Here is a 27,438-nt window from a genome sequence, read left to right on the forward strand (position 1 = left end):
GGGCTTCTTCCTCAGCACTCACCAGCGCCATGTTTTTCTCCACAGCACCATTGAGAGGAAGCTCCCCAGCCTCTCCCCTGCAGATACACAGTAGAAGAGGGTAAAAAGAGAGGGGGGGCACATAATTAGGCGCAAAAATCATTATAAACAGCAGCTACTGGGTTAACATTAAGTTACTGTGTTATTCCTGGGTTAATAGCGCTGGGGTGTGTGCTGGCATACTCTCTCTCTGTCTCTCCAAAGGGCCTTGTGGGGGAATTGTCTTCAGATGAGCATTCCCTGAGTGTGTGGTGTGTCGGTACATGTGTGTCGACATGTCTGAGGTAAAAGGCTCCCCAAAGGAGGAGATGGAGCAAATATGTGTGTGAGGGGTGTCTCCGTCGACAATGCCGACACCTGTTTGGATATGTGTAATTAAGTGCTAAGGTGAATTTATTGCACAAAATATTAGAGAACGGACAGGGAATTTACCCATGTCTGTCCCTATGTCGCAGAGACCTTCAGAGTCTCTCAATGCTCACTATCCAAAATAATAGACACTGATATCGACACGGAGTCTGACTCCAGTGTCGACTACGATAATGCAAAGTTACAGCCAAAATGGCAGGAAAGTATTCAATATATGATTATTGTAATAAAAGATGATTTGCATATCACTGATGACTCATCTGTCCCTGGCACAAGGGTACACATGTTTAAGGGGAAAAAAGCTGAGGTAAATTTCCCTCCTCTCATGATGAAAAAGAGCGGGAATCTCCAGACAAGAGACTGCAGCTTCCCACAAAGAATTCTCAGGGAGTATCCTTCCCCTACTAGGGCCAGGATACGATGGGAATCTTCCCCTAGGGTGTCACGTTTGCCCAAAAGGTAGCCCTGACTTAACAGCTATCCTCAGGGATCCTGCAGATAGCGTGCACATTCTGGTACACTACTCAGACCGGCGATTGTGTCGGCATGGGTTTGTAGCGCTGTAGCAGCGTGGACAGGTACCTTATCAGCAGAGATTGAGACCCTAGTATGTATAAATATATATATATATATATATATATATATATGTATATATATAGATATATATATTAAAGATGCTGTCTTAAGATATATATATATATATATATATATACAGAAGTCATACCGGCACTCCCAGAGACGACAACGAGTTCCTTTGCTGCGGTGCCCTCCAAGTCAGCAATGTGACTAGCATAGGTAGTGAATGAACGGCGGCACTCAAGCAGACTTAGTCGTTATGAAGATAAAATTTCTTTTAATCGCCTACATGTTTCGGGGAAAATCACCCCGTCCTCAGGGCTCAAACAACAATAAAAGCATCTACATATGACATTTATATACACCACAGACAAAACAACATTAGTACAAAGATTGTACTCACCTGTCCTCACGGCGCCGCCGCCCGCCCGCACATGCTGCACGCTTCCGTGTCGCAGAGTGATGACGTCACGGTGCGCCGCGGGACAGGGAGATCGTCATAGTAACCAACACTAAACAATTGCAGGCATCCGAAGGGCCTGTACAAAGAACATAATACATTTAAAAAGACAACACAATTAAAATACACATAAAGCATCGCTAATGAGGAGGACAGCAATACCTAGTCAAAATAGTATAGCTATCTCAATGGTAATATATTAAATACCTCTGTTATTAATCCAACAGAGTATTAACCATTAATATTTAGCAATAAACAATTTAACCAATAGCAGAATCCCACAACAGAATTAGATGTATATTATGTGGCCCTAAAGAAAACAAAGGAGGCCCAAATTCTCATTGAGGCCACCAGGGGATAATGTTCCCAACCTAAAAATCCAACGGGACTCCTTCTGTAGGAGTAATCTATCCCTATTGCCACCCCTCAAAGAAGTAGGGGTATGGTCAATAAGGATAGCCCGAATGCTAGCCACCCCATGTTTGGCTGTCAGACAATGACGTGCAAAGGGCTGGTCACTTGTGCCCTTCTCAAACGCTTTTTTGATGGCACTCCTATGTAGTGCCATCCTTTCCCTAAACTGTCGTATAGTTTTGCCTATATAGGCTAGACCACAGGGACATGTAAGCAAATAAATTACATGGGTTGTAGTGCACGTTAGACGATGTCTAATAGGGATCTTCTGACCCGTTTGGGGATGATTAAAAGTAGTGCCGGTTTGTAAAGTGTTACATGTGGCACATCCCAGGCATTTGTAGCACCCCATCTTAGGTCTAAGGAAATGGGACTGATTACTTTTGGCCAAATTTGTGACATCAAGGCGAACAATGTGATCTCCTATGTTGCTACCCCTAGTGTGACTGGGAAGTAGTCTAGTATTAGATAGACTACTTAAAGCAGAATCGGTTTGTATGATGGGCCACAATTGTTTGGCCTTGCTCACTATTCGTTTAGTGCTCGTAGTGAATCTGCTTACCCATGGTAGTCTATCGCCCCCCAAGTTCTGATCAGGTCTGGGGTTCAATAATTGTTGCCTAGGAATACGGAGGACCGCCTCCTTAGATTTCTCAAGTTCCCTGATGGGGTACCCCCTTTGTGCAAATCTCAGTAACATTGCATTAAGGGCCACAATGGTCTCCTGAGGGTCCGATGTAATACGCCGCACCCGCAAAAATTGTGAGTACGGCAACCCTTTCTTAAGGGCCAATGGATGAAAACTTTGATGATTCAAAAATGTATTCCTGTCGGTATCTTTAACAAAAATGGAAGTACTAAGCTGACCAGAGCTAAGAGTAATGGAAACATCTAAGTAATTAACATGCTTCTCATCAATCACATATGTAAATTTTACTACATGCTCTGAGGCATTATGTTGTTCCCACAAACTGGTAAGCTCCTCCCTAGAACCACCCCAACAGACCAGAAGATCGTCAATATAACGCCTGTAATAGACGACTTTGGACTTAACTGAAGGGTTAAGGTAAAACATGATATTTTCAAGTTGGTACATGAAGGCATTAGCGTACGATGGAGCCACAGCGGACCCCATCGCACAACCAGAAGACTGTAAGAAAAACTCCCCATTAAAGACAAAATAATTTCTTGTAAGGACCAGATTCAATAAACGTAAAAAGAAAGACACATCTGGACCCTGGTATAAAACATTGCCCTCAATAAGCACTCTGACAGCCTCCACACCTGCATCATGTGGGATGCAGGTGTAGAGGCTGGTCACATCAGCACTACATAAAAGGGTATCAGTGGGTATCGACTCCACTTGCTGTAATTGCAGCAAAAGAGACGATGTGTCCTTTAAGTAGGAAGGCAAAGCTTGAACACAGGGGTTAAGGAAGGCATCCAGGTAGACCGCTATGGGCTGATATAACGAGCCCCTTGCTGACACAATAGGTCGACCTGGGGGATTCTCTAAGGTCTTGTGTACCTTAGGCAAGGTGTAAAAAAGCGGTACTACCGGGAAGTCTACCGTAAGGGCAGTACGAACATCTTGTGATATTATACCCAAATCACTGGATTCCTTTAAATAGATGTCCAGCTCTTTCTTAAAGTCCTTAGTAGGATCTTTCATGAGACGGGAATAAACAGATAAGTCCCTTAATTGGCGCTCACACTCAGCAATATAAGCCCCAATGTCTTGAACAACTATTGACCCACCTTTATCCGCCTTACGAATTATGATGTCGTTTCTGGTAGATAAATTCTTTAATGTAGTGCGTTCTGCAAGAGTAAGATTTAGGTATACTGGCTCATTCATAGCCTGTACACCTTCTTGCTCCACCATGCGGATAAATGTCCTAATTGACGAATTCTGACTGGGGGGGTCAAATTGAGACTTGGGGACTATTTTTGAAAGCTGTCTCGGTATTGCTGAAGAGGCCACCTCCCATGGTGTCTGACATGGGACTTTGTTATTGAAATATTCCTTACGTTTCAACGTCCTATTGAGACGATAGACCTCCGTCTTCCATTCCAGTGGGTCTGGGATCGTTGTGGGGACAAAGGAAAGTCCTTTAGCCAAAAGGCCATACTCTTGGTCGGAAAGAGGGGTTGATGAAAGATTGAAGACAAGCTCTTTTAGTGACGAGGCGGTCTTAGCTCGTACGATCCTTTGATTTTGCTTGGACCTCCTCGTCCTCTGCCGCGGCCGCTTGTAGGATTGCGATTGGGGCGTCCTTGGACCCCCTTCTGAGTCTGTCCTAAAGGGACCGCTCTCTCAGTAGAGGTTGAAGGTGCTGAGGTCATATCCGAGTCACTCGCCGAGGATGACATGCCAGGTTGTTCCCTGCGTCGCCAATTCTGCTGTCGACGTCTAGAGAAGGTTTGTTGCTGATTAGACCTGGAGCTGCCCAGCCAGGGATAAACTTGCCTTTGTGAATAGTCTCTTTGGACTTTTGCAAGCTTATCTTTTTTAAACCGTATAAGGTCTTGACGGTATTTATCCATCTGGGTGTTCAATTTATTCATCCAGTCGGTCTGTGTATCCGCACAGATAGTGGTTTTATGTTGTAACTCAAAAGACTGGATCTGCTCTTTAACCAGGTTTAGCTCCCGGGTAGATTCCTCCACCACTAATAGAATAAGGTCCATCGAGCACTTATTTAAAATTGCCACCCACCGGCGACAAAAAAGTGCATTGTAGCGGCCTATCGTCGGTGAATTGGATATTCTGAAGCCACGAGGGATTAAATTACTCCGATAATAGTCGGATAATGTAATACCATGGTACATGAAATCACATTCCCTTTGCTTCAGTTTACTCCATTGTCGGTACAACTCCTCATTAGTGTTAGGCACAGTCTCATCAACCAATCTCCTTGCAACCAGGATGGCATTAGCTTCTGCATCAGAGAAACTTAAACGTTCACGTGCGTCCTGATGTACCAGGTCAAGGGTAGCATCCATATCAGGATTAATCTCCATCTTGCCACACAGACCTCAATAATGTTGGAGACTATTAACATAAAACAGGGATTGCATATACCACGCACCACCAGCGATGAATGGATTTTAAAAGGCTGCCAGTGAGTACAGCCAAAGCAAATGTCGATGTCCTGGGAAGATTTTATAAAGTGCTGGGTGCCATGCAAGGAGAGACCACACAGTGGAAGTCAAACCATAAATATACAGAAGTCATACCGGCACTCCCAGAGACGACAACGAGTTCCTTTGCTGCGGTGCCCTCCAAGTCAGCAATGTGACTAGCATAGGTAGTGAATGAACGGCGGCACTCAAGCAGACTTAGTCGTTATGAAGATAAAATTTCCTTTAATCGCCTACATGTTTCGGGGAAAATCACCCCGTCCTCAGGGCTCAAACAACAATAAAAGCATCTACATATGACATTTATATACACCACAGACAAAACAACATTAGTACAAAGATTGTACTCACCTGTCCTCACGGCGCCGCCGCCCGCCCGCACATGCTGCACGCTTCCGTGTCGCAGAGTGATGACGTCACGGTGCGCCGCGGGACAGGGAGATCGTCATAGTAACCAACACTAAACAATTGCAGGCATCCGAAGGGCCTGTACAAAGAACATAATACATTTAAAAAGACAACACAATTAAAATACACATAAAGCATCGCTAATGAGGAGGACAGCAATACCTAGTCAAAATAGTATAGCTATCTCAATGGTATCTAATTCTATCTAATTCTGTTGTGGGATTCTGCTATTGGTTAAATTGTTTATTGCTAAATATTAATGGTTAATACTCTGTTGGATTAATAACAGAGGTATTTAATATATTACCATTGAGATAGCTATACTATTTTGACTAGGTATTGCTGTCCTCCTCATTAGCGATGCTTTATGTGTATTTTAATTGTGTTGTCTTTTTAAATGTATTATGTTCTTTGTACAGGCCCTTCGGATGCCTGCAATTGTTTAGTGTTGGTTACTATGACGATCTCCCTGTCCCGCGGCGCACCGTGACGTCATCACTCTGCGACACGGAAGCGTGCAGCATGTGCGGGCGGGCGGCGGCGCCGTGAGGACAGGTGAGTACAATCTTTGTACTAATGTTGTTTTGTCTGTGGTGTATATAAATGTCATATGTAGATGCTTTTATTGTTGTTTGAGCCCTGAGGACGGGGTGATTTTCCCCGAAACATGTAGGCGATTAAAGGAAATTTTATCTTCATAACGACTAAGTCTGCTTGAGTGCCGCCGTTCATTCACTACCTATGCTAGTCACATTGCTGACTTGGAGGGCACCGCAGCAAAGGAACTCGTTGTCGTCTCTGGGAGTGCCGGTATGACTTCTGTATATTTATGGTTTGACTTCCACTGTGTGGTCTCTCCTTGCATGGCACCCAGCACTTTATAAAATCTTCCCAGGACATCGACATTTGCTTTGGCTGTACTCACTGGCAGCCTTTTAAAATCCATTCATCGCTGGTGGTGCGTGGTATATGCAATCCCTGTTTTATGTTAATAGTCTCCAACATTATTGAGGTCTGTGTGGCAAGATGGAGATTAATCCTGATATGGATGCTACCCTTGACCTGGTACATCAGGACGCACGTGAACGTTTAAGTTTCTCTGATGCAGAAGCTAATGCCATCCTGGTTGCAAGGAGATTGGTTGATGAGACTGTGCCTAACACTAATGAGGAGTTGTACCGACAATGGAGTAAACTGAAGCAAAGGGAATGTGATTTCATGTACCATGGTATTACATTATCCGACTATTATCGGAGTAATTTAATCCCTCGTGGCTTCAGAATATCCAATTCACCGACGATAGGCCGCTACAATGCACTTTTTTGTCGCCGGTGGGTGGCAATTTTAAATAAGTGCTCGATGGACCTTATTCTATTAGTGGTGGAGGAATCTACCCGGGAGCTAAACCTGGTTAAAGAGCAGATCCAGTCTTTTGAGTTACAACATAAAACCACTATCTGTGCGGATACACAGACCGACTGGATGAATAAATTGAACACCCAGATGGATAAATACCGTCAAGACCTTATACGGTTTAAAAAAGATAAGCTTGCAAAAGTCCAAAGAGACTATTCACAAAGGCAAGTTTATCCCTGGCTGGGCAGCTCCAGGTCTAATCAGCAACAAACCTTCTCTAGACGTCGACAGCAGAATTGGCGACGCAGGGAACAACCTGGCATGTCATCCTCGGCGAGTGACTCGGATATGACCTCAGCACCTTCAACCTCTACTGAGAGAGCGGTCCCTTTAGGACAGACTCAGAAGGGGGTCCAAGGACGCCCCAATCGCAATCCTACAAGCGGCCGCGGCAGAGGACGAGGAGGTCCAAGCAAAATCAAAGGATCGTACGAGCTAAGACCGCCTCGTCACTAAAAGAGCTTGTCTTCAATCTTTCATCAACCCCTCTTTCCGACCAAGAGTATGGCCTTTTGGCTAAAGGACTTTCCTTTGTCCCCACAACGATCCCAGACCCACTGGAATGGAAGACGGAGGTCTATCGTCTCAATAGGACGTTGAAACGTAAGGAATATTTCAATAACAAAGTCCCATGTCAGACACCATGGGAGGTGGCCTCTTCAGCAATACCGAGACAGCTTTCAAAAATAGTCCCCAAGTCTCAATTTGACCCCCCCAGTCAGAATTCGTCAATTAGGACATTTATCCGCATGGTGGAGCAAGAAGGTGTACAGGCTATGAATGAGCCAGTATACCTAAATCTTACTCTTGCAGAACGCACTACATTAAAGAATTTATCTACCAGAAACGACATCATAATTCGTAAGGCGGATAAAGGTGGGTCAATAGTTGTTCAAGACATTGGGGCTTATATTGCTGAGTGTGAGCGCCAATTAAGGGACTTATCTGTTTATTCCCGTCTCATGAAAGATCCTACTAAGGACTTTAAGAAAGAGCTGGACATCTATTTAAAGGAATCCAGTGATTTGGGTATAATATCACAAGATGTTCGTACTGCCCTTACGGTAGACTTCCCGGTAGTACCGCTTTTTTACACCTTGCCTAAGGTACACAAGACCTTAGAGAATCCCCCAGGTCGACCTATTGTGTCAGCAAGGGGCTCGTTATATCAGCCCATAGCGGTCTACCTGGATGCCTTCCTTAACCCCTGTGTTCAAGCTTTGCCTTCCTACTTAAAGGACACATCGTCTCTTTTGCTGCAATTACAGCAAGTGGAGTCGATACCCACTGATACCCTTTTATGTAGTGCTGATGTGACCAGCCTCTACACCTGCATCCCACATGATGCAGGTGTGGAGGCTGTCAGAGTGCTTATTGAGGGCAATGTTTTATACCAGGGTCCAGATGTGTCTTTCTTTTTACGTTTATTGAATCTGGTCCTTACAAGAAATTATTTTGTCTTTAATGGGGAGTTTTTCTTACAGTCTTCTGGTTGTGCGATGGGGTCCGCTGTGGCTCCATCGTACGCTAATGCCTTCATGTACCAACTTGAAAATATCATGTTTTACCTTAACCCTTCAGTTAAGTCCAAAGTCGTCTATTACAGGCGTTATATTGACGATCTTCTGGTCTGTTGGGGTGGTTCTAGGGAGGAGCTTACCAGTTTGTGGGAACAACATAATGCCTCAGAGCATGTAGTAAAATTTACATATGTGATTGATGAGAAGCATGTTAATTACTTAGATGTTTCCATTACTCTTAGCTCTGGTCAGCTTAGTACTTCCATTTTTGTTAAAGATACCGACAGGAATACATTTTTGAATCATCAAAGTTTTCATCCATTGGCCCTTAAGAAAGGGTTGCCGTACTCACAATTTTTGCGGGTGCGGCGTATTACATCGGACCCTCAGGAGACCATTGTGGCCCTTAATGCAATGTTACTGAGATTTGCACAAAGGGGGTACCCCATCAGGGAACTTGAGAAATCTAAGGAGGCGGTCCTCCGTATTCCTAGGCAACAATTATTGAACCCCAGACCTGATCAGAACTTGGGGGGCGATAGACTACCATGGGTAAGCAGATTCACTACGAGCACTAAACGAATAGTGAGCAAGGCCAAACAATTGTGGCCCATCATACAAACCGATTCTGCTTTAAGTAGTCTATCTAATACTAGACTACTTCCCAGTCACACTAGGGGTAGCAACATAGGAGATCACATTGTTCGCCTTGATGTCACAAATTTGGCCAAAAGTAATCAGTCCCATTTCCTTAGACCTAAGATGGGGTGCTACAAATGCCTGGGATGTGCCACATGTAACACTTTACAAACCGGCACTACTTTTAATCATCCCCAAACGGGTCAGAAGATCCCTATTAGACATCGTCTAACGTGCACTACAACCCATGTAATTTATTTGCTTACATGTCCCTGTGGTCTAGCCTATATAGGCAAAACTATACGACAGTTTAGGGAAAGGATGGCACTACATAGGAGTGCCATCAAAAAAGCGTTTGAGAAGGGCACAAGTGACCAGCCCTTTGCACGTCATTGTCTGACAGCCAAACATGGGGTGGCTAGCATTCGGGCTATCCTTATTGACCATACCCCTACTTCTTTGAGGGGTGGCAATAGGGATAGATTACTCCTACAGAAGGAGTCCCGTTGGATTTTTAGGTTGGGAACATTATCCCCTGGTGGCCTCAATGAGAATTTGGGCCTCCTTTGTTTTCTTTAGGGCCACATAATATACATCTAATTCTGTTGTGGGATTCTGCTATTGGTTAAATTGTTTATTGCTAAATATTAATGGTTAATACTCTGTTGGATTAATAACAGAGGTATTTAATATATTACCATTGAGATAGCTATACTATTTTGACTAGGTATTGCTGTCCTCCTCATTAGCGATGCTTTATGTGTATTTTAATTGTGTTGTCTTTTTAAATGTATTATGTTCTTTGTACAGGCCCTTCGGATGCCTGCAATTGTTTAGTGTTGGTTACTATGACGATCTCCCTGTCCCGCGGCGCACCGTGACGTCATCACTCTGCGACACGGAAGCGTGCAGCATGTGCGGGCGGGCGGCGGCGCCGTGAGGACAGGTGAGTACAATCTTTGTACTAATGTTGTTTTGTCTGTGGTGTATATAAATGTCATATGTAGATGCTTTTATTGTTGTTTGAGCCCTGAGGACGGGGTGATTTTCCCCGAAACATGTAGGCGATTAAAGGAAATTTTATCTTCATAACGACTAAGTCTGCTTGAGTGCCGCCGTTCATTCACTACCTATATATATATATATATATATATGAAACATGCCCAAAAAGGCATTAGTCTACTGGGTTCTAGAGTCAACACTATGTCGATTTCTGCTTGACGTGTCCTGTAGATATGCAATGGACAGGTGATGCCGACTTAAGAGGCATATGGAAGGCTGAGGATTGTGTGGAGAAGGGATCTCGGACCTGATCTCCACAGCTATGGCTGGTAATTCTGATCTTTTGCCTTATATTCCTGCACAGCCTAGGAAAGCACGACATTATCAAATGCAGCCTTTCGATCACAAAGAAACAAGAAAGTCCGAGGTACGTCCTTTCTTGCCAGAGGCAGGGGCAGAGGAAAGAAGCTGCACAACACAGCTAGTTCCCAGGAACAGAAGTCCTCCCCGGCCTCTACAAAATCCACCGCATGTCGCTGGGGCTCCACAGGCGGAGCTAGGCCCGGTGGGGGCACGTCTTCGTAATTTCAGCCACAAGTGGGTTCACTCCCTGTTGGATCCCTGGGCAATGAATATTGTGTCTCAGGGATACAAGCTGGACTTTGAGGAGATGCCCCCTCACCGACGGCCCTGCCGGCTTCCCCCCACGAGAGGGAAATAGTGTTAACAGCAATTCACAAATTGTATCTTCAACAGGTGGTGGTCAAGGTTCCCCTCCTTCAACAAGGAGGGGATTATTATTCGACCATGTTGTAGTCCCGAAACCGGACGGTTCGGTCAGACCCATATTGAATTTAAAATCCCTGAAAATAAACCTGAAAGGGTTCAAGTTCAAGATGGAATCGCTAAGAGCGGTCATAGCAAGCCTGAAAGGGGGAGATTTTATGGTGTCTCTGGACATAAAGGATGCATACCTTCATGTCCCCGTTTATCCACCTCATCAGGCGTACCTCAGATTTGCGGTACAGGATTGTCATTACCAATTTCAGACGTTGCCGTTTGGTCTCTCCACGGCCCCGAGAATCTTCACCAAGGTAATGGCGGAAATGATGGTGCTCCTGCGGAAGCAAGGTGTCACAATTATCCCGTACTGGGACGATCTCCTCATAAAAGCGAGATCAAGAGAGCAGTTGCTGAACAGCGTATCACTTTCTCTGGAAGTGTAACGGCAACACGGCTGGATTCTAAATATTCCAAAGTCGCAGTTGGTTCCTACGGCTCATCTGCCTTTCCTAGGCATGATTCTAGACAAAAGGGTTTATCTCCCGATAGAGAGAGCTCAGGAGCTCATGACACTGGTCAGGAACCTATTAAAACCAAAACAGGTGTCAGTGCATCACTGCACTCGAGTCCTGGGAAGGATGGTGGCATCATACAAGGCCATTCCCTTCGGCAGGTTCCATGCGAGGACCTTTCAATGGGACTTACTGGACAAGTGGTCCGGATCACATCTTCAGATGCATCGGTTAATCACCCTATCCCCCAGGGCCAGGGTGTCTCTCCTGTGGTGGCTGCAGAGTGCTCATCTTCTCGAGGGACGCAGATTCGGCATTCAGGACTGGATCCTGGTGACCACGGATGCAAGCCTCCGAGGGTGGGGAGCAGTCACACAGGGAAAAAAGTTCCAAGCTCTGTGGGTAAGTCAGGAGACTTGCCTTCACATCAACATCCTGGAACTAAGGGCCGTATACAACGCCCTACGTCAAGCGGAGACCCTGCTTCGCGACCAACCGGTTCTGATTCAGTCAGAAGCCACAAGAATTCTTTGCTGGGCGGAGAATCATGTAAGCGCACTGTCAGCAGTGTTCATACTGGGAGTGGACAACTGGGAAGCAGACTTCCTCAGCAGGCACGACCTCCACCCGGGAGAGTGGGGACTTCATCAAGAAGTCTTCACGCAGTTTGCAAGTCGGTGGGAACTGCCACAGGTGGATATGATGGCATCCCGCCTCAACAAAAAGCTACAGAGGTATTGCGCCAGGTCATGAGACCCTCAGGCGATAGCTGTGGACGCACTGGTGACACCGTGGGTGTTCCAGTCGGTCTATTTATTTCCTCCTCTTCCTCTCATACCCAAGGTGCTGAGGATAATAAGAAAAAGAGGAGTGAGAACAATCCTCATTGTTCCAGATTGGCCACGAAGGACCTGGTATCCAGATCTGCAAGAAATGCTCACAGAGGACCCGTGGCCTCTTCCTCTAAGACGGGACCTGTTGCAACAGAGGCCCTGTCTGTTCCAAGACTTACCGCAGCTGCGTTTGACGGCATGGCGGTTGAACGCCGGATCCTAGCAGAAAAGGGCATTCCGGACGAGGTCATTCCTACGCGGATAAAGTCTAGGAAGGACGTGACAGCTAAACATTATCACCGTATATGGCGAAAATATGTTTCTTGGTGTGAGGCCAGGAATGCTCCGACAGAGGAATTCCAGCTGGGCCGTTTCCTTCACTTCCTACAGTCATGAGTGAATTTGGGCCTAAAATTGGGTTCCATTAAGGTCCAGATTTCGGCCCTATCCATTTTCTTTTGAAAAGAGTTGGCTTCTCTACCAGAAGTTCAGACGTTTGTAAGGGAGTGCTGCATATTCAGCCTCCTTTTGTGCCTCCAGTGGCACCTTGGGATCTCAACGTGGTTGGGGTCTCGGCATTACAACTATGCCGAGCAGCTACTTGGTCAGGTTCAAACACTTTTGCGAAGTTCTACAAGATTGATACCCTGGCTGAGGAGGACCTATTGTTTGCTCAATCGGTGCTGCAGAGTCATCCGCACTCTCCCGCCCGTTTGGGAGCTTTGGTATAATCCCCATGGTCCTTACGGAGTCCCCAGCATCCACTAGGACGTTAGAGAAAATAAGATTTTACTTACCGGTAAATCTATTTCTCGTAGTCCGTAGTGGATGCTGGGCGCCCATCCCAAGTGCGGACTTTTTCTGCAATACTTGTATATAGTTATTGCTGCAATAAGGGCTATGTTATTGTTGCATCAGGGTTGAACTGATGCTCTGTTGTTGTTCATACTGTTGACTGGGTAAGTTTATCACAAGTTATACGGTGTGATTGATGTGGCTGGTATGAGTCTTGCCCTGGATTTCCAAAATCCTTTCCTTATACTGTCAGCTCTTCCGGGCACAGTTTCTCTAACTGAGGTCTGGAGGAGGGACATAGAGGGAGGAGCCAGAGCACACCAGAATCTAAATTCTTTCTTAAAGTGCCCATGTCTCCTGCGGAGCCCGTCTATTCCCCATGGTCCTTACGGAGTCCCCAGCTTCCACTACGGACTACGAGAAATAGATTTACCGGTAAGTAAAATCTTATATTTTTTTTTCTAGTAAAAACACGTTACAGGTTGAGTATCCCATATCCAAATATCCGAAATACGGAATATTCCAAAATACGGACTTTTTTGAGTGAGAGTGAGCTAGTGAAACCTTTGTTTTCTGACAGCTCAATGTACACAAACTTTGTTTAATACACACAGTTATTAAAAATATTGTATTAAATGACCTTCAGGCTGTGTGTATAAGGCGCATATGAAACATAAATGAATTGTGTGAATGTAGATACACTTTGTTTAATGCACAAAGTTTTAAAGAATATTGGCTAAAATTACCTTCAGGCTGTGTGTATAAGGTGTATGTGATGTGTATAAGGTGTATATGATGTGTATAAGGTGTATACGATGTGTATAAGGTGTATATGATGTGTATAAGGTGTATATGATGTGTATAAGGTGTATATGATGTATATCAGGTGTATATGATGTGTATAAGGTATATATGTAATATAAATGCATTCTGTGCTTAGATTTAGGTCCCATCGCCATGGTATCTCATTATGGTATGCAATTATTCCAAAATACAGAAAAATCCGATATCCAAAATACCTCTGGTCCCAAGCATTGTGGATAAGGGATACTCAACCTGTACCAGTATTCACCAAAAGTGCTGAAGTTCCTGTGGCCAGGGTAGCGTCTCCCTTGCCTATAGTATACAGTAGTTAGAATGGACAAGTCTGGTAATACAAGTTGGACACAAGACTGCCAGTAGTCATTACTGTGGAGTACCGTCATAAAAAAGCACTGAGAGAATGGCATGTTAAACACAAAATGAATCAAATTTGATTTAAGATTTGAGTAGACTGAAATATTCAAGTTGATGATAATTGTCTATTTTAAATACTTGCATTCAAGATAAGATAGTAATTAGTGTGATAATTAATTTGTTAGTAACTCTTATTTTCCTGTGTTTCATGTTTCCTGCACAATTACAGCAAACCCTTTCCGGTGAGTATTAACTGGTTTTTGTTTTTGTATTGTAGAGCCTTTTTCTCCATGTCTCCTATACACCATTTATCACTTCACGCTAGTAACTAGTTCTGTACATAAAATTGTTTAGAGGTATAATAAATGGTATACTCCATGTTAGTAACTAGTACTGTACAGAAAATTGTATAGATGTATAATAAATTGTATTTTTCATGTTAGTAACTAGTGCTGTACAGAAAATTGTATAGAGGTATAATAAATGGTATTCTTCATGTTATTAACTAGTACTGTACAGAAAATTGTATAGATGTGTAATAGATGGTATACTTCATGTTAGTAACTAGTACTGTACAGAAAATTGTATAGATGTATAATAAATGGTATACTTCATGTTAGTAACTAGTACTGTACAGAAAATTGTATAGAGGTATAATAAATGGTATACTTCATATTAGTAACTAGTACTGTACAGAAAATTGTATAGTGGTCTAATAAATGGTATTCTTCATGTTAGTAACTAGTACTGTACAGAAAATTGTATAGAGGTATAATAAATGGTATACTTCATATTAGTAACTAGTACTGTACAGAAAATTGTATAGAGGTATAATAAATGGTATACTTCATGTTAGTAAGTAACTAGTACTGTACATAACATTGTTTAGAGGTGCAGTAAATGCATAGTTACTGACTTCATGGCTGCTCCCTTTGGGAGGGGGCAACCAGGTCTACACAGCGGTGGGCGATGTGGGGGGGCCTGGCTTGCCCTATGGGGCAAGGAGGAGGCATAATACGGCGAAAAAGGCGGTTGGTGGGGACGTGGGTGTGCATTTGCATCATCGTAGCCTGGCCCCCCACTGTACAGTGCTGGAATTACCGACTTTGTACAGCAGGGGTGCATGGCTACAATGATGTGATTCAGGGTGAATCGCATCATCAGCCACCTGGTCTTCTCACTTTACTCTGTAAGTGGGTGGCTGGGTAACTAGTACTGTACATAGAATTGTTTAGAGGTGCAGTAAATGGCATAACACTCTGTTAGTAACCAGTGGCGGATATCACCTATAGGATGCAGTACTGCAGCCCTCCCCAGGTAAAATCCGTCACCCAGCTCAGTGCCAGTGAAGCCAGATGCAGTCTATAACTGCACTGGATTCACTGTGACTGGCAGTGGCTTCCTATTGGAAGTCCTACCTGCCATCCACAGACACTACAGGCAGTCCCATTGCGATAAACAGAGAGCTGGCTTCCTGTCGGGAGCAACTCCCTGCCTTTCACGCAGCCTAATCCGACTTATATTGGCTGCAGCCAATAGAAGCCGGGGGTTTGCGCAGTCACACCATAGCGTCCTCACATGCACCGGTCCCGGCACCTGTCGAATACATTGCGCAGGTGCCAGGACCCAGGGCTTTTCCTCTCCAGGCTGGGGGTAGACGCAGCCACTCCTAGTTAAAGCAAGTAGAAGCCACCGCTGTTAGTAACTTGTACTGTACAGAAAATTGTTTAGAGATATAATAAATAGTATACATACTTCATTAGTAACTTGTACTGTACATGAAATTGTTTAGAGATATAATAAATAGTATACATACTTCATGTTAGTAACTTGTACTGTACATGAAATTGTTTAGAGGTATAATAAATAGTATACACACAGTACTTCATGTTAGTAACTTGTACTGTACATGAAATTGTTTAGAGGTATAATAATAAGATATTACTTACCGGTAAATCTATTTCTCGTAGTCCGTAGAGGATGCTGGGACTCCGTAAGGACCATGGGGAATAGACGGGCTCCGCAGGAGATAGGGCACTTTAAGAAAACTTTGGACTCTGGGTGTGCACTGGCTCCTCCCTCTATGCCCCTCCTCCAGACCTCAGTTAGAGAAACTGTGCCCAGAGGAGATGGACAGTACGAGGAAGGATTTTTGTAAATCCTAAGGGCGAGATCCATACCAGCCACACAAATCACACCGTATAACTTGTGATAAACTACCCATTTAACAGTATGAACAACAACATAGCCACGGTTCAACCGATAACTATAACATAACCCTTATGTAAGCAATAACTATATACAAGTCTTGCAGAAGAAGTCCGCACTTGGGACGGGCGCCCAGCATCCTCTACGGACTACGAGAAATAGATTTACCGGTAAGTAAAATCTTATTTTCTCTGACGTCCTAAGTGGATGCTGGGAACTCCGTCAGGACCATGGGGAATAGCGGCTCCGCAGGAGACAGGGCACAAAATTTAAAAGTTTGACCACTAGGTGGTGTGCACTGGCTCCTCCCCCTATGACCCTCCTCCAAGCCTCAGTTAGGTTTTTGTGCCCGTCCGAGCAGGGTGCAATCTAGGTGGCTCTCCTAAAGAGCTGCTTAGAAAAAGTTTTGTTAGGTTTTTTATTTTCAGTGAGTCCTGCTGGCAACAGGCTCACTGCAACGAGGGACTTAGGGGAGAAGAAGTGAACTCACCTGCGTGCAGGATGGATTGGCTTCTTAGGCTACTGGACACTAGCTCCAGAGGGACGATCACAGGTACAGCCTGGATGGGTCACCGGAGCCGCGCCGCCGACCCCCTTGCAGATGCCGAAAAGAGAAGAGGTCCAGAAACCGGCGGCTGAAGACTTCTCAGTCTTCATGAGGTAGCGCACAGCACTGCAGCTGTGCGCCATTGCTCTCGGCACACTTCACACCAACGGTCACTGAGGGTGCAGGGCGCTGGGGGGGGGGGCGCCCTGGGCAGCAATGAAAAGTACCTATTCTGGCTAAAATACATCACATATAGCCCCTGGGGCTATATGGATGTATTTAACCCCTGCCAGGTTTTCAGAAAAACCGGGAGAAGAAGCCCGCCGAAAAGGGGGCGGGGCCTATTCTCCTCAGCACACAGCGCCATTTTCCTACACAGCTCCGCTGCTAGGAAGGCTCCCAGGCTCTCCCCTGCACTGCACTACAGAAACAGGGTAAAAACAGAGAGGGGGGCACTTATTTGGCGATATTAATAATATTTAAGCTGCTATAAGGGGAACACACTTATTTAAGGTTGTCCCTATATATTTATAGCGCTTGGGTGTGTGCTGGCAAACTCTCCCTCTGTCTCCTGTCTTCTATCAGAGCATTCCCTGTGTGTCTGCTGTGTGTCGGTACGCGTGTGTCGACATGTATGAGGACGATGTTGGCGTGGAGGCGGAGCAATTGCCTGTAATGGTGATGTCACCCCCTAGGGAGTCGACACCGGAATGGATGGCTTTGTTTATGGAATTACGTGATAGTGTCAGCACGCTGCAAAAGTCGGTTGACGACATGAGACGGCCGGCAAACCAGTTAGTACCTGTCCAGGCGTCTCAAACACCGTCAGGGGCTGTAAAACGCCCTTTACCTCAGTCGGTCGACACAGACACGGACACCGAATCCAGTGTCGACGGTGAAGAAACAAACGTATTTTCCAGTAGGGCCACACGTTATATGATCACGGCAATGAAGGAGGCTTTGCATATCTCTGATACTGCAAGTACCACAAAAAGAGGTATTATGTGGGGTGTGAAAAAACTACCTGTAGTTTTTCCTGAATCAGAGGAGTTGAATGAAGTGTGTGATGAAGCGTGGGTTACCCCCGATAGAAAACTGCTAATTTCAAAGAAGTTATTGGCATTATACCCTTTCCCGCCAGAGGTTAGGGCGCGCTGGGAAACACCCCCTAGGGTAGATAAGGCGCTCACACGCTTATCAAAACAAGTGGCGTTACCGTCTCCAGAGACGGCCGCCCTCAAGGATCCAGCTGATAGGAGGCTGGAGAATACACTAAAAAGTATATACACACATACGGGTGTTATACTGCGACCAGCAATCGCCTCAACCTGGATGTGCAGTGCTGGGGTGGCTTGGTCGGAGTCACTGACTGAAAATATTGATACCCTGGATAGGGACAGTATTTTATTGACTATAGAGCATTTAAAGGATGCATTTCTTTATATGCGAGATGCACAGAGAGATATTTGCACTCTGGCATCAAGAGTAAGTGCGATGTCCATATCTGCCAGAAGAAGTTTATGGACGCGACAGTGGTCAGGTGATGCGGATTCCAAACGGCATATGGAAGTATTGCCGTATAAGGGGGAGGAATTATTTGGGGTCGGTCTATCGGATTTGGTGGCCACGGCAACAGCCGGGAAATCCACCTTTTTACCTCAGGTCACCTCCCAGCAGAAAAAGACACAGTCTTTTCAGCCGCAGTCCTTTCGTTCCTATAAGAACAAGCGGGCAAAAGGACATTCATATTTGCCCCGAGGCAAAGGAAAGGGTAAGAGACTGCAGCAAGCAGCTCCTTCCCAGGACCAGAAGCCCTCCCCGGCTTCTGCAAAGGCCTCAGCATGACGCTGGGACCTTACAAGCGGACTCAGGGGCGGTGGGGGTCGCCTCAAGAATTTCAGCGCACAGTGGGCTCACTCGAAGGTGGACCCCTGGATCCTGCAGGTAATATCTCAGGGTTACAGGTTGGAATTCGAGAAGTCTCCCCCTCGCCGGTTCCTAAAGTCTGCTTTGCCAACGTCTCCCTCCGACAGGGCGACGGTATTGGAAGCCATTCACAAGCTGTATTCTCAGCAGGTGATAGTCAAGGTACCCCTTTTACATCAGGGAAAGGGGTATTACTCCACGCTATTTGTGGTACCGAAGCCGGACGGCTCGGTAAGACCTATTCTAAATCTGAAATCTCTGAACCTGTACATACAAAAATTCAAGTTCAAGATGGAGTCACTCAGAGCAGTGATAGCGAATCTGGAAGAAGGGGATTTTATGGTGTCCTTGGACATCAAGGATGCTTACCTTCATGTCCCAATTTGCCCTTCACACCAAGGGTACCTCAGGTTCGTGGTACAAAACTGTCATTATCAGTTTCAGACGCTGCCGTTTGGATTGTCCACGGCACCCCGGGTCTTTACCAAGGTAATGGCCGAAATGATGATCCTTCTTCGAAGAAAAGGCGTATTAATTATCCCTTACTTGGACGATCTCCTGATAAGGGCAAGGTCCAGAGAACAGCTGGAGGTCGGAGTAGCACTAACCCAAGTAGTGCTCCAACAGCACGGGTGGATTCTGAATTTTCCAAAATCCCAACTGATCCCGACGACACGTCTGCTGTTCCTAGGGATGATTCTGGACACTGTTCAGAAAAAGGTACAGGTTGAGTCTCCCTTATCCAAAATGCTTGGGACCAGAGGTATTTTGGATATGGGAATTTTCCGTATTTTGGAATAATTGCATACCATAATGAGATATTATGGTGATGGGACCTAAATCTAAGCACAGAATGCATTTATGTTACATATACACCATATACACACAGCCTGAAGGTAATTTTAGCCAATATTTTTTATAACTTTGTGCATTAAACAAAGTTTGTCTACATTCACACAATTCATTTATGCTTCATATACACCTTATACACACAGCCTGAAGGTCATTTAATACAATATTTTTAATAACTTTGTGTATTAAACAAAGTTTGTGTACATTGAGCCATGAAAAAACAAAGGTTTCACTATCTCACTCTCACTCAAAAAAGTCCGTATTTCGGAATATTCCGTATTTCGGAATATTTGGATATGGGATACTCAACCTGTATTTCTTCCGGAGGAGAAAGCCAGGGAGTTATCCGAACTCGTCAGGAACCTCCTAAAACCAGGGAAAGTGTCTGTGCATCAATGCACAAGAGTCCTGGGAAAAATGGTGGCTTCTTACGAAGCGATTCCATTCGGCAGATTCCATGCACAAATTTTTCAGTGGGATCTACTGGACAAATGGTCCGGATCGCATCTGCAGATGCATCAGCGGATAAATTTGTCGACAACAAGGGTGTCTCTGCTATGGTGGTTGCAGAGTGCTCATCTGTTAGAGGGCCGCAGATTCGGCATACAGAACTGGGTCCTAGTGACCACGGATGCCAGCCTGAGAGGCTGGGGAGCGGTCACACAGGGAAGAAACTTCCAGGGCTTGTGGTCAAGCCTGGAAACGTCTCTTCACATAAATATACTGGAACTAAGAGCAATTTACAATGCTCTAAGCCTGGCAAAACCTCTGCTTCAGGGTCAGCCGGTGTTGATCCAGTCGGACAACATCACGGCAGTCGCCCACGTAAACAGACAGGGCGGCACAAGAAGCAGGAGGGCAATGGCAGAGTGGGGACTTCATCCAGAAGTCTTCCACATGATTGTGGTCCATTGGGAAAGACCAATGGTGGACATGATGGCGTCCCGCCTCAACAAAAAACTGGACAGGTATTGCGCCAGGTCAAGAGACCCTCAGGCAATAGCTGTGGACGCTCTGGTAACACCATGGGTGTACCAGTCAGTGTATGTGTTCCCTCCTCTGCCTCTCATACCCAAGGTACTGAGAATTATACGGCAAAGGGGAGTAAGAACGATACTCGTGGCTCCGGACTGGCCAAGAAGGACTTGGTACCCGGAACTTCAGGAGATGCTCACGGAAGATCCGTGGCCTCTACCTCTAAGAAGGGACCTGCTTCAGCAGGGACCGTGTCTATTCCAAGACTTACCGCGGCTGCGTTTGACGGCATGGCGGTTGAACGCCGGATCCTAAGGGAAAAAGGCATTCCGGAAGAGGTCATCCCTACCCTGGTCAAAGCCAGGAAGGAGGTGACTGCACAACATTATCACCGCATTTGGAGAAAATATGTTGCGTGGTGTGAGGCCAGGAGGGCCCCGACGGAGGAATTTCAGCTGGGTCGATTCCTACATTTCCTGCAAACAGGATTGTCTATGGGCCTCAAATTGGGGTCCATTAAGGTTCAAATTTCGGCCCTGTCGATTTTCTTCCAGAAAGAATTGGCTTCAGTTCCTGAAGTCCAGACTTTTGTAAAAGGAGTACTACATATACAGCCCCCGATTGTGCCTCCAGTGGCACCGTGGGATCTCAATATAGTTTTGAATTTTCTCAAATCCCATTGGTTTGAGCCACTCAAATCGGTGGATTTGAAATATCTTACATGGAAAGTAACCATGCTACTGGCCCTGGCTTCGGCCAGGAGAGTGTCAGAATTGGCGGCTTTATCGTACAAAAGCCCATATCTGATTTTCCATTCGGACAGGGCAGAACTGCGGACGCGTCCTCAGTTTCTCCCTAAGGTGGTATCAGCGTTTCACCTGAACCAGCCTATTGTGGTGCCTGCGGCTACTAGCGATTTGGAGGACTCCAAGTTGCTGGACGTTGTCAGAGCATTAAAAATATATATTTCAAGGACGGCTGGAGTCAGGAAGTCTGACTCGCTGTTTATACTGTATGCACCCAACAAGCTGGGTGCTCCTGCGTCTAAGCAGATGATTGCTCGTTGGATTTGTAGCACAATTCAACTTGCACATTCTGTGGCAGGCCTGCCACAGCCTAAATCTGTCAATGCCCACTCCACAAGGAAGGTGGGCTCATCTTGGGCGGCTGCCCGAGGGGTCTCGGCATTACAACTCTGCCGAGCAGCTACGTGGTCAGGGGAGAACACGTTTGTAAAATTCTACAAATTTGATACCCTGGCTAAGGAGGACCTGGAGTTCTCTCATTCGGTGCTGCAGAGTCATCCGCACTCTCCCGCCCGTTTGGGAGCTTTGGTATAATCCCCATGGTCCTGACGGAGTTCCCAGCATCCACTTAGGACGTCAGAGAAAATAAGAATTTACTCACCGGTAATTCTATTTCTCGTAGTCCGTAGTGGATGCTGGGCGCCCATCCCAAGTGCGGATTGTCTGCAATACTTGTACATAGTTATTGTTACAAAGATCGGGTTATTATTGTTGGGAGCCTTCGTTTAAGAGGCTCTTTTCGGTTATCATACTGTTAACTGGGTTCAGATCACAAGTTGTACAGTGTGATTGGTGTGGCTGGTATGAGTCTTACCCGGGATTCAATATCCTTCCTTATTGTGTACGCTCGTCCGGGCACAGTATCCTAACTGAGGCTTGGAGGAGGGTCATAGGGGGAGGAGCCAGTGCACACCACCTAGTGGTCAAACTTTTAAATTTTGTGCCCTGTCTCCTGCGGAGCCGCTATTCCCCATGGTCCTGACGGAGTTCCCAGCATCCACTACGGACTACGAGAAATAGAATTACCGGTGAGTAAATTCTTATTTTCTCTAACATCCTTGAGGATGCTGGGACTCCGTAAGGACCATAGGGATTATACCAAAGCTCCCAAACGGGTGGGAGAGTGCGGATGACTCTGCAGCACCGATTGAGCAAACAGGAGGTCCTCCTCAGCCAGGGTATCAAACTTATAGAACTTTGCAAAGGTGTTAGACCCCGACCAAGTAGCTGCTCGGCACAACTGTAATGCAGAGACCCCTCGGGCAGCCGCCCAAGAAGAGCCCACTTTCCTAGTGGAATGGGCCTTAACCGATTTCGGTAACGGCAATCCTGCCATAGAATGCGCCTGCTGAATCGTGTTACAGATCCAGCGAGCAATAGTCTGCTTTGAAGCAGGAACGCCAACCTTGTTGGCCGCATACAGAACAAACAGAGCTTCAGTCTTCCTGATTCTAGCCGTTCTGGTCACATAAATCTTCAAAGCCCTGACCACATCCAGGGACTCGGAATCCTCCAAGTCCCGTGTAGCCACAGGCACGACAATAGGTTGGTTCATATGAAAAGATGAGACCACCTTTGGCAGAAATTGAGGACGAGTCCTCAACTCTGCCCTATCCACGTGAAAAACCAAGTATGGGCTTTTATGTGATAAAGCCGCCAATTCTGAAACACGTCTAGCCGAAGCTAATGCCAACAACATGACCACTTTCCACGTGAGGTATTTCAACTCCACAGTTTTGAGTGGTTCAAACCAAGGTGACTTGAGGAAACGTAACACCACGTTAAGATCCCAAGGCGCCACCGGAGGCACAAAGGGAGGCTGAATATGCAGCACCCCCTTCACAAAAGTCTGTACTTCAGGAAGAGAGGCTTATTCTCTTTGAAAGAAAATGGATAAGGCCGAAATTTGGACCTTTATGGACCATAATTTTAGGCCCAAAGTCACTCCTGTTTGAAGGAAGTGAAGCAGACGGCCCAAATGGAACTCCTCCGTAGGAGCAGCTCTGGCCTCACACCAAGAAACATATTTCCGCCATATACGGTGATAATGTTTTAACATCACGTCTTTCCTAGCCTTGATCAGGGTAGGAATGACTTCCTCCGGAATACCTTTTTCCGCTAGGATCCGGCGTTCAACCGCCATGCCGTCAAACGCAGCCGCGGTAAGCCTTGGAACAGACAGGGCCCCTGCCGCAGCAGGTCCTGCCTTAGAGGAAGAGGCCACGGATCTTCTGTGAGCAACTCTTGCAGCTCCGGATACCAAGTCCTCCGTGGCCAATCTGGAACAATGAGGATTGTTCTGACCCTGCTCATTCTTATTATTCTCAACACTCTGGGTATGAGAGGAAGAGGAGGAAACACATAGACCGATTTGAACACCCAAGGTGTCACCAGAGCGTCTACCGCTACCGCCTGAGGGTCCCTTGACCTGGCGCAATACCGCTTTAGCTTTTTGTTGAGACGGGATGCCATCATGTCGATTTGAGGCAGTCCCCATCGATCCGTGATCTGTGCGAAGACTTCTTGATGAAGTCCCCACTCTCCCGGATGCAGGTCGTGCCTGCTGAGGAAGTCCGCCTCCCAGTTGTCCACCCCCGGGATGAACACTGCTGATAGTGCGCTTACATGGCCTTCCGCCCAGCGTAGAATCCTGGTCGCTTCTGCCATGGCCACTCTGCTCCTTGTTCCGCCTTGCCGGTTTATATGAGCCACTGCCGTGACGTTGTCTGACTGAATCAGAACCGGTTTTCTCCGAAGCAATTCCTCCGCTTGACACAGGGCGTTGTATATGGCCCTCAACTCCAGGATGTTGATGTGGAGACAAGTCTCTAGGTTTGACCAGAGACCTTGGAAATTTCTTCCCAGTGTTACTGCTCCCCAGCCTCGGAGGCTTGCGTTCGTGGTCACCAGGACCCAGTCCTGAATGCTGAACCTGCGACCCTCTAGCAGGTGAGCACTGTTCAGCCACCACAGGAGAGATACCCTGGTCCTGGGAGACAGGGTGATCCTTTGATGCATTCGTAAATGGGACCCGGACCACTTGTCCAAGAGGTCCCATTGAAAGGTCCTCGCATGGAACCTGCTGAAAGGGATGGCCTCGTATGAAGCCACCATCTTCCCCAGGACCCGCGTGCAATGATGCACTGAAACCTTTTTTGGTTTTAAGAGGTTCCTGACCATGGCTATGAGCTCCTGAACCTTTTCGATCGGAAGAAAAACCTTTTTCTGGTCTGTGTCTAGCATCAGGCCCAAAAAGGTCAGACGCGTTGTAGGGACTAGCTGGGACTTCGGTATATTGAGAATCCAGCCGTGTATCTGCAACGTCTTCATGGACAGAGACACACTGTCCAGCAACTTCTCCCGAGATCTCGCCTTTATGAGGAGATCGTCCAAGTGTGGGATAATTGTGACCCGCTGCCTGCGCCGGAGCACCATCATTTCCGCCATTACCTTGGTGAAAATCCTCGGGGCCGTGGAAAGCCCAAACGGCAACGTCTGAAATTGGTAGTGACAGTCCTGCACTGCAAATCTCAGGAACGCCTGATGAGGGGGGAATATCGGAACATGAAGGTATGCATCCTTTATGTCCAGGGACACCATCCAATCCCCCTTCCTCCAGGCTGGCGATGACCGCCCTGAGTGATTCCATCTTGAACTTGAACCTCTTCAAGTACAGGTTCAGAGATTTTAGGTTTAAAATAGGTCTGACCGAACCGTCCGGTTTCGGAACCACAAACAGGGTCTGGTAATATCCCTCTCCTTGCTGGAGATGAGGAACTGTGACAATCACCTGTTGAATATACAATTTTTGGATTGCCGCCAACACTAGCTCCCTCTCTGACGGGGAAGCCGGCAGAGCCGATTTGAAAAACCGGCGAGGAGGCAAGTCTTCGAATTCCAGCCTGTATCCCTGAGAAACAATCTCTAATGCCCAGGGATCCACCTGCGAGTGAACCCAGACGTGGCTGAAAAACCGAAGACGAGCACCCACTAGATCTTCCTCCCCTCGGGAAGCCCCAGCGTCATGCGGTGGACTTTGCAGAGGCAGGGGAGGACTTTTGCTCTATGGAACTAGCTGTGTGCAGCTTCTTTCCCCTACCTTTCCCTCTGGCAACAAAGGATGATCCCCGTACCTTTTTGTTTTTATTGGAACGAAAGGACTGCATTTGATAATAAGGTGCCTTTTTTGTATGCTGCGGGGGACATAAGGTAAGAAATTCGACCTACTAGCCGTAGCCGTAGAGACAAGGTCCGAGAGGCCGTCTCCAAACAACTCCTCCCCTTTGTAAGGCAAGGACTCCATATGCCGCTTTGAATCGGCATCTCCCATCCACTGTCGGGTCCACAAGAGCCGCCTAGCAGAAATAGACATAGCATTTATTCTGGAGCTTAATAAACAAATGTCTCTCTGAGCATCTCTCATATACAAGGCAGCATCTCTGATATGCTCTATGGTCATTTGAATAGCATCCCTATCTAAGGTGTCAATCTCCGTAGATAAGGAATCTGCCCATGCCACAACCGCACTACAAACCCAGGCCGACGCCATAGCCGGTCTAGCAATAGTACCTGAATGAGTGTAAATGTGCTTCAAGGTAATTTCCTGCCTGCGGTCAGCAGGTTCCTTGAGGGAAGCCGTATCCTGAGAAGGCAGTGCCACCTTTTTGGACAAGCGTGTCCCCGGATCATGGGATCAGGAGACGTGGCAGTCGGCGGGTCAACATAGGTAAGTATGTGTGTGTCGGCAGGTGTGTAATAAAGTTGTACTCTCAAGGTGTGTGTCGACTGTTTTTATTTGGGTATTTTTTTTCCAGTAGTACTACAGGTACCAGCGGGCCCGTTTTTCTCCCGCATGCTGGTACTTGTGGTTCTCCAAGTACCAGCTTGCGGGGAGGCTTGCTGGGACTTGTAGTACTACAGGAAAAAACAATATTCTTTACATTTTCTCAAGGCTATCAGCCTCCCATCCGCAGCCCTTGGATGGGGGGGACAGCCTCGGGCTTCACCCCTGGCCCTTGGGTGGCTGGGGGGGGGGTGGACCCCTTGATTGAAGGGGTCCCCACTCCCCCAGGGTACCCCGGCCAGGGGTGACTAGTTGGATATTTAATGCCACGGCCGCAGGGCGCTGTATAAAAGTGACCCCCGGCTGTGGCATTATCTGTCCAGCTAGTGGAGCCCGATGCTGGTGTAAAAAATACGGGGGGACCCCTACTCTTTTTGTCCCCCGTATTTTTTGCACCAGCACCAGGCGCAGAGCCCGGTGCTGGTTTTAAAAATACGGGGGATCCCCTGTCCATTTTTTCCTCGGATTTTTAGAACCAGGACCGGCTCGAAGAGCCCGAGGCTGGTTATGCTTTGGAGGGGGGACCCCACGCCATTTTTTTCCGGGATTTTACCATTCCATCTAAAAAATAAATAAAAATAAAAATATATAAATAATACTTGTGCCTCCCAAAAAGACAAACCAAGTACCTAATCCCTTCTAATATAAATAGATATGCTATTACCAATAAAAAAAACACCAAATAAAACATGTTTTAATTTTTTTTTTAATAGTTTCACCCACCAAAGTGTGGCGGATTGAAAATGACGAATTTACTGTCTAAAAGCACTGTTGTCGAATTTCCAAACTTCAATTGAATATACTTTTGTCGAATTGCCGCATTTGTACCATTGCAGAAAAGTCGAATTTGACAAAAGTTGAATTTCAAAAAGTCGAATTTGGAAATTCCGTTTTTTTGACGGAAAGTACTGTATTGCATTGTCGTTTTGTTTTTTTTGGCGAAAAAGTCCAGTTTTTCGACAATTTCGGGAATTCGACCGCAATTGCATATACCGATCTCTTTCGTGTTTTACACAGACAGCATCATTACTGCAAAAACTTTATGCATACATCATTTACTTACATCCATGCTTTTTAACTCATGGACAATACACTCTGTACAGGTTTTAGTTGTTAAACGTTTACACATAGATTATGTTGCAGTGTAGGGTCGGGTAGGTGATAATGACTGGCCCATTTAACAGTCTTGTGTGTG

General features: G+C 46.2%; 1 protein-coding gene across 1 annotated transcript in view; it reads left to right on the forward strand.

Moving 5' to 3' along the window:
* The window catches only part of VSIG10 (V-set and immunoglobulin domain containing 10), a 125,745-nt gene that overhangs the window by 89,020 nt on the left and 9,287 nt on the right, over positions 1-27,438 (forward strand). Inside the window, exon 7 of the mRNA XM_063964324.1 lies at positions 14,316-14,328. Coding sequence (XP_063820394.1) covers positions 14,316-14,328 — 13 coding nt within the window. The remainder of the gene's footprint in view (positions 1-14,315; positions 14,329-27,438) is intronic.

Source organism: Pseudophryne corroboree, chromosome 1, assembly GCF_028390025.1.
Source record: "Pseudophryne corroboree isolate aPseCor3 chromosome 1, aPseCor3.hap2, whole genome shotgun sequence".
NCBI classification, from domain to species: Eukaryota; Metazoa; Chordata; class Amphibia; order Anura; family Myobatrachidae; genus Pseudophryne; species Pseudophryne corroboree.